This window comes from Podarcis bocagei (genome assembly GCF_964188305.1).
Source record: "Podarcis bocagei genome assembly, chromosome: 13".
In the NCBI taxonomy this organism is placed as follows: Eukaryota; Metazoa; Chordata; class Lepidosauria; order Squamata; family Lacertidae; genus Podarcis; species Podarcis bocagei.
Window position 1 is genome coordinate 32,781,503 of NC_138138.1, and position 21,154 is coordinate 32,802,656.

The 21,154-nt window shown below is 40.7% G+C and overlaps 1 protein-coding gene across 1 annotated transcript; it reads left to right on the forward strand.

Moving 5' to 3' along the window:
* Positions 1 to 225: 225 nt before the first annotated feature.
* On the forward strand, positions 226 to 20,515 carry LOC308571786 (vomeronasal type-2 receptor 26-like; the record flags this gene model as incomplete). Its single annotated transcript, XM_081167412.1, has 11 exons — positions 226 to 257; positions 2,112 to 2,403; positions 3,086 to 3,943; positions 4,661 to 4,888; positions 5,609 to 5,628; positions 12,420 to 12,566; positions 13,077 to 13,368; positions 15,208 to 16,071; positions 16,412 to 16,639; positions 17,696 to 17,822; positions 19,605 to 20,515. 11 exons carry the CDS (start codon positions 226 to 228, stop codon positions 20,513 to 20,515), a joined length of 3,999 nt encoding a protein of 1,332 aa, XP_081023538.1.
* Positions 20,516 to 21,154: the final 639 nt, after the last annotated feature.

A 21,154-nucleotide genomic window follows, 5' to 3' on the forward strand; every position in this document is an offset into this window, starting at 1 on the left:
GCAATTTTTCAATTGGCTTGCCTAAGATCCAGGACAAAGTGCCACCTTTCATGAATTCCCTCTGAATGACAATTCCACCTTTGAAATCCTAGGAAAATATAGCAGCACTTAGGGAGGGTTTTAATTAGACCTTAATTTTAATACAAACTGCTGACTTCCTTTGATCACATGGTCACATGACCGAAGCTTAGATTGAAACAGGCAGTAAGGCAGCAGTCAGCAAGGATGAAGGTCAAAGGTATGCCAAATCAACGAGGGTACATTATGCAGAGTCTCCTATGTACTGCTTAGAGACAGTTGTAATTAAGTGGTATATAAATTGTCAATATAATAAATAGCAGCCACAGGAGCAGTCTGACAACTATACACAGATGTTCTTAAAATAAGTAGAGCTTTGCCAATAAAAGTATTTAAAGATCCACCCCCCAAAAAAACATTCATTAGGTGGGGAAATCAGTGCAGTCAGGTACCCATTTTTGAGCTCCTGTGAAGCTCTGTTTTCAGTGGACCCTTTGAAGATGACACATGTTATTGTTATGATGTCAGCTGATGGACATGTGGGTGGCCCCTGTCAAAGTTGGCCTGCGAGGGCGAATGTCTATTGCACTGGCTGGATTCAGTTTTCCACCATTACTGTACATTAAGCCTTCTGAACAGTTTGTGGAATCTCCCTGCCCAACCATGACAAGAAAATAGCAGAAATTTAGCTACCTTTAGGAACACAGGGAAGGTTGTGGTTGTTTTGGCCAACATTCCCCCCCTCCCTCCTGCAAGTATGTTAGACATAATGTCACCAAGTGTCTGGTTCCTCTGGGGAGGCTAATTACAGGTTTTGCCATTCTCAATTGCATACATTGTGATTGTCATTAAGGTCTCGGAGATGTGCCATGTTTTTCTCCTTTTGACCAGCCACCTCCTGGTTTCCAGAATCTGAATCATAACAACACACAAACAAAGGCCGAGCTATGTTTTCAAAAACCCTGCTTGGTGTTCAAAACTGGAGCTAAGGACGTAAGCTCCAGCATGCTCCAGTTCTATATAGCTTTCTGGTATATGTATATAGATAGAGGATACAGGCTCCAAATATTGCATCAGCAGAGGCTGCTGCTTTTCAAGACAGACTGCTGTACATACCTGTTGTTATGAAAGAAGGTGGAAAATCTGGCATCTGCACTGAGAGGGGAATGACCATAATTGGGACAGTGTTATTGGAGATGTTTCTAATGCTGTTGCAGATACCTCACAGTGAGTTCCAGGAACATGCTGCTAGATGTGCTGTCCATGGCCCCTTCTATACTCCTCATAAGTATTATAAGTCAGGCGATCTCATAATTGGTGGGGCTGTCTCTCAGATGATACTGTTTTTTGATTCATTTTCCTTCACTGAATACCCTACTCTTGATACTAGCTTTCCCATGTAAGGCTCTTTTGTTTTTCTGTATTATGCCAAAGGTTGTCACCTGAGGCTAAACTATCTGCAGCCTTAAAGGAATTGATAGCGCACATGTGAATGTTTATCAATAGACACTGGAGGGGCTGATGCACATAGTGTATTTCAGAGGACACTATTAATCATTTTTAAAATATCCATTCAACTACAAATGATTTGCTGAATCTCACATATAGTCTGATCATTCTAAAATGACTTTTAAACTGATGTCTTCTAATCCCAAAATGCCCAATATAATGCCTCAGGATTAGGGTGTAATAATGTATACAGACTATGACTTTCTATATATTGCAGTTCTATATGGTCCTGCAACTTTGCAATCCTCTCAGCAGTCTATCAACTAATTCATATACAGTGGTACCTTGGTTCTCAAACTTAATCCATTCTGGGATTCTGTTTGACTCCCAAAACCATTTGGAAACCGAGGCGCAGCTTCCGATTGGTTGCAGAAGCTGTGTTGGATGTTCTGCTTTGGAAAAAACATTCAGGAAAACCGGAACACTTCCTTCCAGGTTTGCAATGTTTGGCTGCCGATTTGTTCGACAATTAAGCCATCTGAGAACCAAGGTACGACTCTGTTATTGATGAAGCACAACAGTTACCAAGCCACTTTACTTTTTATTAAATTTCCTGGTGACATATCATCTAATTTTTTTTCCAGTGTTGTGACAAAGAATTACCGGCAGGTCCTGGCTTTGGAATTTGCTGTAAATGAGATTAATGAAAATCCCAAGATATTACCTAATGTTTCCTTGGGATTCCACATCATTGAGAGCTACTTCAGTCAGAAGCGGAACTACTATGTTGCAATGAAGTTGTTTTCTACACAGTACAGATTTGTCCCCAATTATACCTGTGATGTCCAGAACAACCTAATCGGAGTCATAGGAGGACTAGGTGCTAAAACATCCCACCATTTGGCTGCCATCTTGGACATCTACAAATTTCCACAGGTTTTTAGAACTGGGACAAATTATTTGTCTTTCCATTGCCTTTCTGGGAGGGTGTCGTGTGGTTGCTTGTGCAGATGTATATTCCATTAAAACAAATGTAGCACAAACATTGAAATCTTAGCCAGTATTCAAAGAATTCTGGAAAGTAAAGGTGGGCAGTTAGAAAAGTTTCATAAATCATTTTTAAGTAGTAATGTAACTGTAAATGGATAAAGTGTAAGTTTCTCAGGGCTGAAACCAGTACTGTTTTTCCAGAAAAAGAGGTGCCAGAACTCACCACGAATACTTCCCTTGCTCTCTATTAATGGCAATGGTGCCTACCTTAGAGGAGCCGGAACTGAGATCTGGCTGAGAAGAAGCCCTGATTTTACTTTTAAATTTTCGTGATGTGCATTTTATTCTTCCTTCTGTAAATCAATTTAATACTTATTTTGAGCAGCATAGAATATTATTAAATATAAATAAATAAATAAATAAAATATCCACGTCTCCTTAAATCCACTCCTTAAAGTACAGGGGAGCATTTTACATTGAATGAAGTCTCTGAGCAGTCTTCACAAGCAACTCACATCTTATATTAATTTTAAACAGAATGTTCAGTTTTCCATAAAATCACGCAAACACATCTATAGGTTTACAAATCAATTTGTAAAACAACTTCCTGAATGTTTCCCCATTTTAGTTCACCTACGGTGATTTTGTCCCCATGCTGAAGGATCACTTTCATTCACTGCCTTTGTATCGGATGGCAATAACTGAAACCCATCAGTACAAGGCAATTGTCCAGCTACTTCTTCATTTCAAATGGATTTGGGTGGGTCTAATGATGATGAATGATGAAACAGGAGAATTATTTTTGAGCTATCTACTACCAATACTTTCTCAGAACAACATCTGTGCTGCCTTCACTGAGAAAAATCCTATAAATGCCTTTTTTGGTGACTTCTTAAATTTGCAAGAAAAGTGGAACAAAATATTTGCAGATGTTACAAAAAGTAAAGCCAACACTATTGTTGTCTATGGAGAAACTTTGACCATGATAACATTGAGAGGACTGCTGCATGAAGGAGAAGCTGAGTATGGGAAATCATTTGGTAAAGTGTGGATTATGGTAGCCCAGATGGACCTTGTAGCCATATCCATGCACAAGGACTGGGATATAGAAGCCTTCCATGGTGCCTTAGCCTTCACAGCCCACTCACAGGAGGTTCCAGGATTCCAAAATTTTCTTCATAAATTAAACCCTCATTTGATGAAGGGAGATGGCTTCATCCGACCATTCTGGGGGCAAGCATTTGGCTGTTCATTTCCAAATTCCCATGTTAATGGAGATGATGTGGACACTTGTACTGGAGAAGAGAGGCTGCAGAATCTTCCTGGGCCCTTCTTTGAAATGAGCATGACTGGCCATAGCTATAGTATCTACAATGCTGTACAGGCTCTGGCAAATTCAGTACATGCCATGTACTCATCCATATTCAAATCTAAAGTCACGGTGGAAAGAAGGAAGCTACAGCTTAAAAATATGCAGCCATGGAAGGTAGTAATTTTCACAGCAATCTGCCTTCACCATGAGAGCACAAGATCTTAATGCAGCCTTCACCCATCTGATGTCTTCCAGATGTGTATACCATGACTCCCATCACTTTCAGTCTGCAGGGACAATGGTCAGAAATTATGGAAACTGTATTCTAAAACATTTGGAGGTCATCAGTTGGAGAAGGCTGTAAGTGTCAAGAGTATGTGATCTGTAGCCATTCCTCATGAAGTCTCAATGCTGTTGAATTTAATTGTGTAATTTGAAATTGACATTTGGACATCAGAAACCAATGGAATTTCTCTCATTTAAATTTCAACATATATGACCCTTTCCTGAATATTTCAAAACATCAAAATATGAACAACAACAAAGTAGTATGAGTGGAGCATCATTTCCCTACATAATAAAGATAAGAAAACATCATAAAAACATTTTAAAATGAAGAATTATAAAGTGCTGAAATCTTGGGAAGGCATGGTAGAAGAGAATTTTTTTCAACAAATGTCAAATGCATTAGAAGGGCTTGCTTTCCTTCTAAGGGAAGAGAATTCTGGGGAACTTTTGTCACAAATTTAAAAATGCATTTGTGATTCACAGGGTGTATTTAACCCTATGAACAAATATCCACACACAAATCTAAATGAATGGGGTGGGTAGAGGAAATATCTTGGATACTAATGCAATTCCAACACTGATGTATTTTTCCATTCCACCTAGCTCCATCCTATTCTGAGGAGCATCTCATTTAACAGCAGTGCAGGAGAAGCTGTGCACTTGAATGAGAATGGAGAATTGACAATGGGGTTTGATATTACAAATCTGATTACTTTCCCCAATAAGTCATTTGTTAGAATGAAAGTTGGAAGAATGAATCCTTGGGCTCCTCATGGCAAACATTTGAGCATTGATGAAGATGCCATTGTGTGGCCTAGAAGTTTTAACCAGGTGGGACATCACTATTGCCTTTAGCTGCCATAAAATAAAAGGAGGGAGGGAGAGGAGAAACAATTGTTTGTAGCATCCTTAATAGGATGTTTCTATAGTCTTTATCTCAGCATGTATATATTGGCAAAATGTGAAGCTTTTTCTCTTTTTTCTTTACTTGCAAAGAAGTCCCACTGTGATGAATGGAGTGTGTATAGGATATTCCAATTTTCCTGCTGAAAATATAAACATTTCTCTGTACATTTTTAAAAGATATTATATTATAACAATGATATGTGTTTTTAACTAATGCTGTGTTTATTTTATCAGTGACTTGTGACACAAAAAGACAAAGACAAGACATTTCATTTTTGTTTCCATTCTTCAAGTAGACTGCTTTTATTGGGAGCTTTTATTCAGAACCTGATACACCAGCTTTCATATTCAAGCCCATTCATACCTTGTTCTCTCTTCTTTTTGCAACTCACTTTATTTTATTTTTTTTAATAATAATTTTTACTAAGTTTTCTATTTAACAATCCAATCATATCACATTAATTATTCCAGATTATACCAATACATATCATAAAGTCCAAATATTTTGCCGAATTATAAATTTTTGTTGGGGGTTCCCATGCTTTGAGTTCAGTAGGGTCCAATCATTTCATATTTCTGCTGCTTTTAGTGTTCACCAGTCCCATCTTGCAATCTTCTTGTTCTTTTCCTTTTTCTTCTTAATAGCCTCTGAGCTGTTTCCACAGGTGAGTTAAAGTAAGCAATATTATGCTTCTGTGTGAACTTTGTAAGGCTCTCCCTTTTTTTAAAGCTGGTAAGACTTTTGTTTGCAATAAATCCTCACACGCTGATCCAAAAGTCCTCCTCGGGTGGCAGGGTGGCAGACGCCATCTTTCCCAGTTCCAATGAAATAAAATCTAGGTGTTTGCTCATTAATTTTCCCAGACAAGTTGCACCATAAATTAGTCTTTCCAGAGAAGAATTGCCAAGTCAAACTTAGAATACAAACATGATAACAGAGCAATGGCTTGCCTCCCCCTCTGACTGTTAATCTTGCAACATAGTCTGTCTCATAATGGCGGATCCCGATTAAAAACTGCATCACAAGAAAGCCTTTTATTTTATTTTCAGATATTTCAAAAAACCAAAGCTTTAGTTGATATTTTTTATTTCCACACAGTTTATTTTCCAATCTCACTTGCTATAGGTCGTATTGACGGTTCTTCTAGGGGAGGGGTTGTTAGGTAATATTGTAATAAAGAAAAGAAAAAGTCCCCCCCCCCTTTTCCGTTCCGTTTCAGCATACCGGCATAGATGTTATTCTTTGGTGTTATCTTCTTTCCAGTCCAATCCATCACTCTTAACTTCTCAGTGGCAGGCTTAATTAGCAGCTAACATACCCTTTTCTTCGCTCGAAGCATGTGCAAATCTTATATCCAATTTTTCATCTTAAGAAATGCAACTAGGGTCGCACTCGGAGACAGCGTCTAGGAGATCCGAGCTCGCTCGAGGGCTTTCCGTCCAGTGCCCTCACTCCCTCCTTCTTTCAAACTCGGGGGTGATTTATGGGCAACCACGAACAAGGCTGCATCTTCCCTTACACTGGGAAGAAAAACAGGAGGCTGATTTACTCCCATATCAGCCCCTTAATTACTCGTGTGAGCTGGAGAGGTGGTATTGTTGGCCATCTTCCAAGGTGCCCCTAGCGTAGCCCTTTTTTTGCAACTTACTTTAACCCCCAGTTTTCACATTAACTCCTTTTTTTCTCCACCCTCCACCTTTCTTTTCTCTATTCTCCCTTGCACACAAACCACCACACTTAGTTCCTCTAAGTTATCTTCATCCCTACTTTATTCCAACTTCCTTTTTATGGAATCTAGTCTGACTAGGTTAATGAAGACAGGGAATGCTACCAGCACAGAAGGTACAAAGACTGGCTATCCCAGATCAAGACACTGCTTAACACCTCATGAGCACCTGCACTAATATGACAGAATCCAAGGAGAATACTGTGAGGATAGTGATGTTATCATGCTATTTGATAAATATATATTCTCAATGCTAATTATTCACATTTCCTGAGTAGGTCATGCCCCTTTCACTCTGTAACGACATCTGTCAACCTGGTTACCAGAAGAAGAAAAAAGAGGGGGAGCCATTTTGCTGCTACGATTGTGCTCCATGTCCAAAAGGGAAGATGTCTCATGAGAAAGGTAGAATATGCAGCACCGAGAGTCGTCTAGCATTCTGCACCGTTGGACACATCTAGTCAAGAGTATGGTAGCAATGGCACAAAGGTCCTCTTAGTTCAAGTGGTTTGTAGGTGGAGATAGTAGTTATTACTGGCCGAGAAATTCTTTACCTAGTATTCCTGGAAACTATCCTGATATCAACCAACTCAAAATAGTAGTTATGGGCACTTTTCACCATGGAACCAAAGAAATGAAAGAAATGCATCAGTGCACAATACTAGGGACCTTTCTTAAAGGGAAATAGTTTTTGAATTCATGGTGATGCTCACCACCAAAAGTGCCCAAGTGCTGCATTTGACCAGATAAATGAGCAGTGTCTTTTTCTGCAGCCCTTTTCTTTTCCTAGGCAGTTCAAGCTGTGAGGATATCTTAGAGTAAGTTGGAGGTGCCAGGTTGTGATGATGATTGTGGGGGCAAATGTTGAGTGTATGATGTCAGGACATGGATGGGGGGGAGCTGGGTGCAGAGCTTACCTTGAAAGTTGTGCATCAACACAAGCACACACTTTTGTCTTAAAAGGAAGACATCATGATTTGATTTTTTTTAAAGGGAAATTTGAAAAATAGGAAATCCTATTTTAAAAATAGGAAATACTATTCCAAAATGCAAATCTTAGCTTCTTGGCTACAACTGCAAAAAGCAAGATCTGAAAATGTTTTTCATCTTTTTTTTCAGATGCAGAATTTTGTACAATGTGCCCAAAAGATCATTATCCAAACAAGGAAAAAGATCACTGCATTCCAAAGCTAATAACCTTCTTGTCTTATAAGGACCCTTTAGGGATGAGTTTAGCTATTTTTGCACTTTTCTTTTCCTTGATCACTGCTCTAGTGCTAGGAGCCTTTATAATGCACCGTGACACTCCTATTGTCAAAGCCAACAACCTGAACCTCACCTACACCCTCCTAATCTCCCTCCTGCTCTGCTTCCCTTGTGCTTTGCTGTTTATTGGCCGTCCTGTGAAGGTGATGTGTCTCCTCCGTCAAGTTGCATTTGGCATGGTCTTCTCAGTGGCTGTCTCTTCTGTGCTAGCAAAAACCATTACGGTGGTTCTGGCTTTCATGGCCACCAAGCCAGGAAGTAGCATGAGGAAATGGGTAGGGAAAAAGGTGGCCAACTCCATTGTTCTTCTCTGCTCTCTTGTTCAAGGAATTATTTGTACCGTATGGCTGGCAATTAATCCTCCATTTCCAGATATTGACATGAATTCAGTGACTGAAGAAATTGTACTTGAATGTAATGAGGGGTCTGTGACTATGTTCTACTGTGTCCTGGGTTACATGGGCTTCCTGGCTATTGTGAGCTTCACTGTAGCTTTCCAGGCTAGAAAATTACCTGACCGTTTCAACGAAGCCAAACTAATCACTTTTAGCATGCTTGTGTTTTGCAGTGTTTGGTTATCCTTTTTTCCCACCTATCTGAGCACCAAAGGGAAATACATGGTTGCTGTGGAGATCTTCTCCATCTTAGCCTCCAGTGCTGGGCTGCTGGGTTGCATCTTTCCCCCTAAATGTTACATTATTTTGCTGAGGCCAGAACTGAACAAAAGAGATCACATAATAAAGAGAAATGTTCACTGATGCTTGTGGACATTCTGCAACCTTTAGAGTGGACCAAAGTTGCAGAGTTACTTTCCAACATGACTTCCACTCTCAGGCTTTTATATATTTGCAGTAGGAGCTGACTAATGCATCTGCTTTGTAAATTAGCTGACATAGATTATTCTAGTTCCACAGGGTTCCAGAATTATTTCTGGAACAATTTGATGTCCTCTGCTTTCCCTTCATCTGTCCTTGAAGCCAATTTCTGTTTTGTATTCAAGACCAGCCTTTATTGCAGTGGGATGAAACTGAATTGGAAAAAATGCTTATTCTTTTTTCCCCTCTGTCTGTCATGGTTTGGAAAATGTTACCCATGTGTTGCTTTGGAATAGTGTATCTGATGAAATAAGTCAACTGGATCTGATAAGAGATAACATCCTAATTGACATGTGATGATTTCATAAATCACCATTCCAATTGCCATACACAGTACAACTAAAAACCAGTGTTCTTGCAAGATATGGTAGCTAACGCAGCTCTAATTTTTTAAAAAATTGTAGTTGGCACCGGGAAACAGGCCTAATGTCTACACTAGTTGGAAAGCATGTGTAAAGCTATAATTATTAAACAGAGGTGCTCTTGTCCCTGGGATTTGTCATTTCCATAGCACATTATAATGTTTGTCCTGCATATACAGGAGCTTCCCCCTCACCTTCTCTTAATAAACATGACTCAGGAGCACTAGTTGCTTCTGAAGGGAAGTGTTTAAGGGTAATGATGTGATCACTGCACAGCCAATAGGGAAGTATGGGTGGGGGACTTGGCTTTAGAAGCCTGCTCCTCCTCCAACTCTTCCGCCATGTGAATTTACAGTAGGCAGCCTCCGTCTCTCTTTAGATTTACTATGGTGTTGGCAAGTCATCTGCTGAAGGGGCTGATTAGAAATTTCTGAAAATTGGTACAGATTATCTGCTAGTGAGTGCATTATGCCCATTCCAATGATGGGGATGAAAATCCTTTGGGAGGGGAATTACTGCTATTCCAAGTATTGTAAAGGTGTGGCAGGCCTGACATGGTACCATAGGAAGTAAAAGCAAAATCATTAATTTCCCATAATCTCTGGTTGGCAAGTGATGGTCAGCCATAGTGAAGACTCTTTACAAAGCCACCTCCCAGTCCTTTGGCGGATAAGTCATTGGGTGGAGTCCTTGTTCAATTTTGGATGTGGTGGTAATTTGGAGCATCACCCTGACCCCATGCAGGCATGATATCACAGGGGTCTGGGTGAAAGTTTCTGTCCTGAAGCCAAGTGGAGGGCAGATGGGCTATAGAACATCTAATAGCAGCCTGGTGAGTAGGCAGCTTAGTTAACCTGTCTTGAGGTGGTCCTTAACCCAGGCACAACCTTAAGCAAATTTCCATCTTCAACCCAAAGGCTAATTCAGGATACATGCACAATTCCTGAACCAAAGCCTATCTACACCTGTAATCAAATAAAATTTTAATTCCATAAAATAGTTGTGTTAATTTGTTATCCTGTTAATACTTCAGTCTTTCCCCATGGGTCGTACACTGTGCGTAGGTCCACAATCCAGCCAAATATTTACTGAGTGCAGCAGAAAGTGGGGTTGGCATGGCAGTAAGGCAAGAATCCAATTTTCCATTGCACCTGCCCTTCCTGATGGAATGGCAGTGGTGTAGCGTGGGGGTGCAGGGGGGGGCCCGGCCGCACCGGGTGCAACATCTGGGGGTTAGGGTTAGGGGGCGCAAATCCACGGGTTAGGGGGCGCAAATCCATGGGTTAGGGGGCGCAAATTACTTGCCTTGCCCCGGGTGCTGACAACCCACACTACGCCACTGTGGAATGGTCCTCTATCAGAGTTGGGAATGGCCTAAATGCCCTCTCTGGGAATCACCCAGCATTGAGCCCTGGTGTGGTGTAGGTCAGGTGTCCAGGATCTGACTATGTGACAGCCCAGCCATGGCTAATCTATCCTGCAGGCACCCTTTTCTATGCTGATTCTGCCCAATGCTGGTTCCACCAATATACAGAGGTCCAGTCATCATTTAACAACAGTAAGCCTTAAGTCACAGAGGGAAATGTGAAAAAACACCAACCAAGGAACCTATTAAGGGGGGGGGGAGGGAATCGGTTCTGACCCTGTCAACCAGCAACTGAAATGTTCTAGTGAGGCTGTAACACTGAGGGTGGGTGTGAAGCTTGCTAGGGGCAATGTGAGCAAGACCTTTTAAGGCCTCACCTCCTCCCTCTTGCAACATGCCACAGTGTATTGTTGCCCCCAAGATCTCAGAGGATAGAAGGCTTCTGAGATCCCACTGTCAGGCTGCCAGAAAAGGGCTTCTGTCTGTGGTCCGATGCTGTAAGCAGAACCAGACACAGTGCTTGCAGTAATTAATTTTATTGCTCAGTAATCAAGGCACATCTACCAGATAAGCAAGTGAGTTGCAGAAACTAAAATTCCGCCCCTCCTTCCCCCTTATTTATACCTCCATCATTGCATTTTTTCACTGTGACTCAGCTTTTCTTAATTGTTTTAGGCTTTTCTCGACTCTTCGTCCCTGTGCAGAGAATGGGGGAGGGGAAGGAGCCTAATCAGGACTGTATTGCAGAGCAGGAGACACAGCCCCTGCTTCTTCTTTATCAGTGTCCATGGTTGGCTCAAGCCTTCACCCTCAGGCTGTCCCATCCATCTGAACCTGGTTCAAAGTTCCCTCCCCCCTCTGGTGCCTCCTTGACCGCTGGCTGCCACCACTCTTCCTTGTCCACCCAGTTCCTGACACCCACTTTCGAAGCCCTGAACCACCAGTGATGCCCAGAGCGAGATTTAGGCCAAATATGAATTACTTTTGTGTGAACTTAGCTGATTCTTGGCAAAGGCAATACAAACTGAGCAAAATCTCACTGGCAACTAATTATCTCTTAAGGAAGATAATAATAGCTGCAGAATCCAGGAAAATAACCATTAGCAATTTTGTCATGCTAGCTGCAACTTCAAACACACTGGAGAAATGATAACCATGCATATCATTATCAAAATTGCTGCTTTTCTCTGACGCAATGGACACCCAGAGCCAGTAAGCAAGGTCAAAAATAAACACCTGAGAAGAGCAATAAAACCCTTGTGCTTTTTAGAATTGGATCTAGGACTATGTAGGGCTCAGACATTACCATACCCTTTTATATGTTAGGTTATGCTTTCAACAACTGATTCCACCATGATTTTTAACCAGAAAAAGTGATCCTGTGAGAATATTTGTTCCTCATACTTCCTTTTCCTTGCTGACTTCCACCTCACAGACTTGGGCAAACCGACAGAGAATTCACATGGTTATAATTTTGCTTCTTTGCCCATCAAGGGAATGAGTTACCAAAAGAGATTCACGTGGTATTTTTCAAAGAAAGAAAACAGCAATAACTTTGTAATTCATACTCTCTCTCTCAGGATGAAAAAGCACTGTTTGAAACACTGATGAACAAGGAGCTATTATTAAGTAAACAAATAGGATACCAATTCACAGCTTACCTAACTAGTCATGCTGTAAATTTATGTAGCAACAAAATCATCCACCATTCAATCAAGACTGTAACAAAACTGATAACTCTTGAAATATGGGAATTTATCATTGGAGGGGAAGTTTTATGAACAGGATCGTGCTAGTGGTGGCCTTCCTTCTTGTCTTGCTGTGTCATACTGTATGCAACACACATTGTATTAATCTCAGCATGTTTGATGATCCACTCCCTACTCCTCATGGATTTTATCAGTCTGGAGACCTTCTCATTGGTGAGATAGTTTCTCAAGTCTTCTTCCACTATAATACCCTCTCGTTCATGGAACAGCCTTCACAGACGATGATTGATGAACCTTTGTAAGACATCTTTATCTCTCACTTGGTCATGATTGGAGCAAGTCATCGAGGAATGATGTGCTATAGTTGTAGGGTGACAAAAGTGTGACTGGAATTGTTATTTATCATTTTCTACAATATATTGTTGGACCCCCTAAACTTGTAAGATTCCTCCAGAAGCCAAGTAAAAATGAATGGCTTCTGTGCTTTTTCTATTTTACTCCTATAGAAAAGAAAACTTGGTGGATTAAACCTTTATTCAGTTTTACCACAAAACCCCACATCTTTTTAGTTTTCAATTTCTTAGTGCCATATTATAGGGATAACAACATGTTTCTTTTCCCCAGTGGCAGACCTCAGGGTCTCAAATTTCATCAGTGCCCTGTTTGAAATGGTTTGCTAGCCCAAAACTATAATCCGGAGCAATCAAAAACTTGGACGTTTGCAGTTGAGTGCTGAGGTTGGGTGCAAATATGCTTTTGCTGTGGTTTTTATTACAGCTTTATTAAAAAGCTTTAACTCTCATTACAGTTCAGTCCCAAAGAATTATCAGCACATCCTGGCCTTAGCATTTGCTGTCAAGGAGATCAATGAGAACCCCAACATTTTATCAAATATCTCTTTAGGGTTCCACATCCTCAATAGCTATTATGCTGCAAGGATGACTTATAAGGCGACAATGAACCTGCTTTCCACACAACATGGGTTTATCCCCAACTTCAAGTGTGACAAACAGAACAATTTGATAGCACTCATTGGAGGGTGTATCTCTGAAATCTCTGCCAGTGTGGCCATCCTTTCAGCAATCTACAAGACTCCACAAGTAAGCTGTGTGAATGAGATTTCACAACCGTGGTACAGGCAAGAACCAATAAACGTGTGACCAGTCAACACACATCCAACTGATGTGCAACTGTGTGCATAGCCACACCAGAAAATGGGGTGGAATGGGTGCATGGGCATAATGGGGAGTAGTGGGGCAGAGTGGGCTTATGGGTCAGAAACACAACCCCTGCACAAAATGGTTGTTGCCTGTACACTATCTGGGTTTCAACAAACTATTTGATTTAAGTTTCCATGTTATTTTGGTTATCAAATAGGTTACATGTAAATTAACCAATTAACAATCTGGTGGATTCTGACCACATCAAAAAACTGTACACAAAGAGTGTGCATTGATGGTTCCTCATCAACGTAGGGAGGGATTTAAACTGGGCTGCTTCAGGGCTCATCTTCAAAAAAATGTTTAATGAGCCAGACAAAGTTGATAATCCTTATAAATTTGTGGATGACTAAACCTGAGAGGGAAAGTTAGCACTTTGGATGGCTTGAATAAAATTCAAAATTATCTTGATGCAGTGTAAAACTAGGCTGAAACTAACATAAGGAAATCTAATAGAGACAAATGAGACATATTTCATTTAGGAAAATGAAGGAGAACCCCCAAGAATAACAGGTGATCAAAAGTGATATATGAGTAAGCATATCATGCTTGCAAAAAGATTTACTGCAATTTTAGACTGCATTCACAGAACCATAGATTGTATGTTATAAAATGCAATAATACCACTTTGCTCTGCACTAGTCAGCATCATGTGGAGTACTTTGCGCAGTTCTCTGTGGTGTAGCAAAAGAAGGCTACAGACATATTTGAGGAGATTGAGAGAAGGGCAACAGCGATGATCAAGAGTACACAAAATAAATTATAGAAGAAATATTTGAAGAAGCAGTGCATGTTTAGAACAGGAGGGTAACAAGAAACATTGTTACTCCAGATGCGCAATAATGGTGGCGCTCATTTGTACAGGTGGGGCATCTAAGAGCAAGCCAAATCAGGGGCAGGCAGAGCCAATGGGTCAAAGTAAGTCAAAGTAAGCAAAGCTATTGGTAGACAGAATTGTCACCAAACTCACAATTAGATTTTATATACTGTGATTCATTAAGGGCTGTAATGCTTGCTTGTTTTTCAATTAGATAGATAGAATGAACAGAGGGCTCTATCAACATAGCTGTTATTAAATCTCTGTGTGGCTGGTGCCTAGTTGGTGCTCACCGGCCTAGTCAGCTGTCCACATGGCACACCTAACATGGATGCTACAAGCTGCATTAACTCAGGAAGTCGCACCTTGTGGCAGGTCAAAATAAAAAAAATTCCTTCCAGTAGCACCTTATAGACCAACTAAGTTAGTTCTTGGTATGAGCTTTCGTGTGCATGCACACTTCTTCAGATACACACGAAAGCTCATACCAAGAACTAACTTAGTTGGTCTATAAGGTGCTACTGGAAGGAATTTTTTTATTTTGACTATGGCAGACCAACACGGCTACCTATCTGTAACTTGTGGCAGGTGTTTTTCCTGACAGTACAATTGGGGCTGAGGCAGAGCAGTGGCAGGAGAGCAGACATACACTGGTGGCAGCTCAGTGTGTTATCAAAACAAACCTCTCAATCTGGCATCTGAGCCAAGTGGCCCATTGCAATACATAATGGAATAAATTACTAAGGGGTGTGGGTTCTCAGTGAAGTTCTTCAACCAGAGGGTGGGCAGCGACTTGGGCAGATCATTGAACTCTGGATTTCCATGGGCTGTTGGAAGAGATTGCCTACAAGATTTCCTGCAACTCTAGGATTTAAAATTAACGTAAACATTTCCTCCCCCAGCTCACTTATGGATCATTTTTGCCATTACAAGGTGTTAATATGCTGTTACCATTTTTGTACCAGATGGTCCCAAATGAAGCTCACCAGCAAATGGGAGTTGTGAGGTTACTTCAACATTTTGGATGGACATGGATTGGGCTCGTGGCTGTGGACGATGACAGAGGGGACAGGTTTTTACAGACAATTGTGCCAATCCTTTCCCAGAATGGCATCTGCCATGCCTTCACTATAAGAATACCAAAATGGAATTATGTGGATGAGATGATAGACTATGTTTTCCAGAACTGGAAAAATTATATAGTTGTCTTTGAGAGAAACCCCAGTGTATTTTTTATTTATGGAGAACATCCATGCTTTCAGATATTAATAACATTGTTTTTTGTAGCACCCTTAAGTGACTTTCCACCTCTGGGTAAAGTGTGGATTGTCACATCCCACTGGGATTTTGCGGCACACGCACTACAAAAGAACTGGGATATGCAAACTTTTCATGGTTCCATATCCTTCACAGTTCACTCAAACCAGCCATTAGGATTCCAAAAGTTTGTTCAGATATTAAGACCTTCATGGGCCAAAGGAGATGGTTTCATCCAAGACTTCTGGGAACCGGCATTCAGCTGTTCATTAAACATTTCTCAAGGGAGGGAGGAGGAAGTTGAAATGAAAACCTGCACTGGAGAGGAGAAGCTGGAGACCCTTCCTGGAATTCTCTTTGAAATGCACATGACTGGCCATAGTTACAATGTCTACAATGCTGTCTATGCAGTGGCACATGCTTTGCAGGCCATATACAAATCGAACTCCATAAGGAGAAGAATAGCAGAAGGGGAGAGGCTGGTATTTCAAAATGTGCAACCATGGCAGGTAATTACAACCCAGTACTTTAAAAACACAAGAATAATAAAACCCAGATAACTTTAGATTAAGGGGAGAAAGGAGCTGTATACTTGAATAATTCATTACCACACAAAAATGTTTGCAGCTGTATTTTTATTTTATTTTGGATTATAGGCATTCATATAATAAAATAGTGGGTTTAAAAACAAACAAACAAACAAACAAACAAACAAACAAAAAACGGATTAGAATTGCAGGTAGATAAAGTCATACGTTTATTTAAAAGTGTGAGATAAGCCTTTTTGACACTCATTGAAATCATTTCAAGACTTTGTTGTCCCTTTGCTCATATGTTTTTCCAAACTAGATCCATCACTTTCTGAGTAATCTATTATTCAACAACAGTGCAGGGGACACTGTGCATTTTGATGGCAATGGAGAATTAGTTGCTGGTTTTGATGTTACAAACTGGGTGATGTTCTCTAATGGCTCCGTGGTAAGAGTAAAAATTGGAAGACTTGAACCCAAGGCTCCTCCTGGCAAAGAGTTAACCATTAATGAAGACGAAATTACATGGCACCCAACCTTCAATCAAGTGAGACATTTGGTTAAATGCATAGCTCCTTTCCTTCTTTATAACTATGCAATAAAAAGATCAAAGCTCAGAATGTCAAGTTCTTATTGTTTGCTACCAATGACCCTTGCAATAGAAATCTTAAAAAATAACAAGACACTCAAAGAGTAGGTTAAAATATATCAAGTGTTCAGACCTGCATATTATCCAACCTTAAGATTGTTTAAAACTGAACTCTGTTTGTTGTGATCAAGGAATAGGGCATTTGGAGAGGTTCTCTCTCTCTCAACTTGTTCCCCCAAATTTAGTCCCCCAAAATAATTCAGATTTTTAAAAATCCCGTTGGCACTTGACACTATTTTAGCTCAAAAAGTATTCTGTAGCTTTCCTGCTGCTTCTGCATATAAAGATATCCTATAGGTAAAGAATGTCTCTACATTTTATACTTTCCCCATTCCTGATTCTGTGAGCGAGAATGGGATGGATCATCCCTAGCCGAAAAAGACTTTGATGTGTTATGAGACATCTTTTTCATGTCTATATAAATATTGTTTTTGATAGTTTGTAGAGTTTGTCTCATCTTTGAGGCAGGCTATGACAAGCCCCTCAAGTTCCCTTCCAAATTCATCTCACCTCCCCTTTTAAAATCACGGTTGGACTCTCTAATGCCATCAATTTCAAAAGCTCACTATTTTCAGAACACAAGTCTTCAAGATACTTGGACCCTTTTCGGTTTTTTAATCCCATGAATGGAATCATTTGATGGGTGTAGTGGAAATAAGTCTATTGGCTGCAATCGTCCATTGTGCTCTCAATGGCTTTCTATGACATATTTTGGTGGCTTGGTGCAGCAGGGAGCCTTCTCTATTCATGTGTGCTTCTAAATCCATTGACATGGCTGATATAACTAGAAATGCATTAGAGAAGACTCCTAGCTGTATACATTAAGCCCCCCAACAAGATGGAGGTGGTGGAAATGGCTTGCAAGAGTGGGGCGGAGGGAGCTGGACCTACTCACATATTTGAAGCAGGTGGAAAGTGAAGAGCACTTAAACTCTTATTGCTTATCCCATAAAGGTGCTGCCTGTTTCTGTGTGCAATGACCACTGCTATCCTGGCTACAATAGGAAAAAGAGGGAAGGAGAGAAATTTTGCTGCTATGATTGTGCTCCATGTCCAGAAGGCATGATCTCTAGCCAGAAAGGTAGGATGCATGATACCAATAAATTTCCATAGCATACATATGTATTATATTTGCTTGGAGAATGTACTGGATATCCCCTGAGTATTTATGAGGTCAGCTCACAAAACAGAATTTTTCAGATCCTTGGGAGAAAGGGAGCCTATCAATGAAATAGTAAAGTAAGTAAGTAAGTAAGTAAGTAAGTAAGTAAATAGGACTAAGGGATTGTGGCATCTGGAATTCAACAGCTGAAGTGGTGCCTGTCTATATAAGAAGTGGCAAAGTGACCTCCTTTGCCAGAGAGTGCCATAAACACTGAGAAGGCCCTATCTGAAGCCATAGTACCTCTTCAACATATATCCTACATGGCTAGGTTAGAGGCTACCTTTCCTCTTTCCAACCAAACCAACCTGTATTTCAAATGCTATCTAGACAAAGTCCTCTTTCATTTATCTGCTACCTGATGGATAGGATACAATGTAAGACAGTCAACGACCACATTTACAGCCTTTTAAACTATTGTAAAGGTAAAGGTAAAGGGACCCCTGACCATTAGGTCCAGTCGTGGCCGACTCTGGGGTTGCGGTGCTCATCTCACTTTATTAGCCGAGGGAGCCGGCGTACAGCTTCTGGGTCATGTGGCCAGCATGACTAAGCCGCTTCTGGCGAACCAGAGCAGCACACGGAAACGCCGTTTACCTTCCCGCCAGAGTGGTTCCTATTTATCTACTTGCACTTTGACGTGCTTTTGAACTGCTAGGTTGGCAGGAGCAGGGACCGAGCAACAGGAGCTCACCCCGTCACAGGGATTCGAACCACCGACCTTCTGATCGGCAAGTCCTAGGCTCTGTGGTTTAACCCACAGCGCCACCCGCGTCCCATTTAAACTATTGTAGCTTCCACCAAAGGATTCTGGGACTGAAATTTAAGGGTGCAGAGATTTATTAGGAGACACCTATTCCCCTTCCAGAGCTACAATTCCCAGAGGGGTTTAACAACCAATCACTCGTTACGGGAATGTCTTATTTGCAATGTATCAACAGAACACAAGTGAATAAGTTTTAGTTGATGAAAAAGGAAACATAATCCACAAATAATATAAATGACAAGTCAAAAGCACATTATACATATGGTCACATGAGAAAATAATGTGAAATAAGCTGTATTGAAACAGTGGCTGTTACATGCAAGGATTATCCGTGTGCTCTGGTTTCCGTCACGGTGTTCCGTTGCTCCAGAAGCAGCTTAATCATGCTGGCCACATGACCCGGAAAGCTGTCTGTGGACAAACACCGGCTCCCTAGGCCTGAAAGCCGTCCAGGTGTCCTTTACCTTTTAACCTTTTATAATATGTAAGATTAAAAATAACTATAAAATTAAGACCCCCCTTTTATTTGTCTATGGTTAGAGGTCAGTAAAATGAGGTAAATCCAAACCGTGGATTCTGTGCATAGCGTCAGACCCCAGACCTCTAAACCCCCACAAAACATAGCCCTGTTGATTAGACTACTATCCTATTTCCCTCCCTTGCTTGAAAGATTCAGGCTCTTTGCTTGGGAAATGCCAATGTTTTAATTAAAGAAGTCGGCATTCAAAGGTGCATTGCCAGAAGCTATATGGCTAAGTGAAGCATGACTACTTTTAAATGGGGGGAGGGCAGGGTCCATCACTTGGGCTGGGCTGTGATATTGTGTAGTGTTTTTGTTATGTTGTGGGGGTTGTTGCTGTTGTTACTGTTATTTTTCTTTGTCTTTATTTTGGGAAATTATTCAATTTGCTTGTGTCCTTTTTTGTACTTTTCAGATATGGACGCCTGTGTCAAATGCCCAGAAAATAAGTATCCCAACAATTACCAAACTCAATGTATTCCCAAGGTTTTAAGTTACCTCTCTTACAAAGAAAATTTAGGGATCATATTAGTTGTCTTGGCCATTTTTTTCTCTTTGATCACAGTTTTAGTACTTGGAACATTTATGAAGCACAATAACACTCCCATAGTCAAAGCCAACAATCAGACTCTGACCTACATCCTCCTCATCTCTCTCCTCCTTTGTTTCCTCTGCTCTTTTCTCTTCATTGGACAGCCTGGAAAGATTATTTGCCTCCTCCGACAAATGACTTTTGGCATCATCTTCTCTGTAGCTCTGTCCTCTGTCTTGGCAAAGACCATCACCGTGGTTCTGGCATTCATGGCAACCAAACCAGGATCTAGCATGAGAAAATGGGTTGGGAAAGGCCTGGCAAATTCTATTGTCTTTTCCTGCTCCTTTATCCAAGCTGCAATTTGTATTTTTTGGTTAAGTACTTCCCCGCCATTCCCAGATAGGAACATGGACTCACTGAATGTGGAAATCATACTGGAATGTAAGGAGGGATCAGCTGCCATGTTTTATTGTGTCTTAGCCTATATGGGTTCCCTGGCCATTCTCAGTTTCATGGTGGCTTTTCTAGCCAGGAAGCTACCTGACAGTTTCAATGAAGCCAAGTTCATCACTTTCAGCATGTTGGTGTTTTGCAGTGTTTGGTTGTCCTTTGTTCCAACCTACTTGAGCACCAAAGGAAAATACATGGTGGCTGTGGAGATTTTCTCCATCTTGGCTTCCAGTGCTGGGTTACTGGGTTGCATCTTTTTCCCCAAATGTTATATTATTGTTTTGAGGCCTGAGCTGAACAACAGGGAGCAACTGATAATTAGAAATAGAGAAAGTAAGTAAGATCATATTGTTATTCATCTATTGTGTAAACAACCACCCTTAGATTTCTGTGACTAGAGTTGGGCTGGATGAATCTCACCCCAATTTTGCCATTAACGCCTATTATGTTCTTTTCCCACTGACTGAACATGCAGCCATTCTAAAGGAAGTTGTGTCTTTACCCTTCAGAGATCATGGGGCTTGTTGTGCAGCTCTTGCATCACCCCCTACACAAAATACACATCCAGATTTGCTATATTTCTTTATTTCATAAGATTTATACACCATTTGATTGTAAAAACAACCTCAAAGTGCTTAAGACAATAAAATTATCAATACCAAGAATTGATAACAATAATTTAAAACCTTTGGAAAGTTAAAATAACAATAAAATTCACATCAATCCTCTAAATATTTGTGTAGACTTGTGTGATAGTGCAATGGCACTTTCCCCCCGGTGCTGTTGGACCTGCCTCCACTTAAATATAGTGCACCCACTTCACAGAACACCAATTCCACAAATTCCTACAAACTACCCCAGATTATCTTGTGGGGGACTTGTGTGAGGGAAAACTTAATAATTTGGAGTTTCAGGCAGGATTTGATCAAATAATCAATAAGGAAGTTTATGACACAAAGTGGGTAAAACATAGGATACTT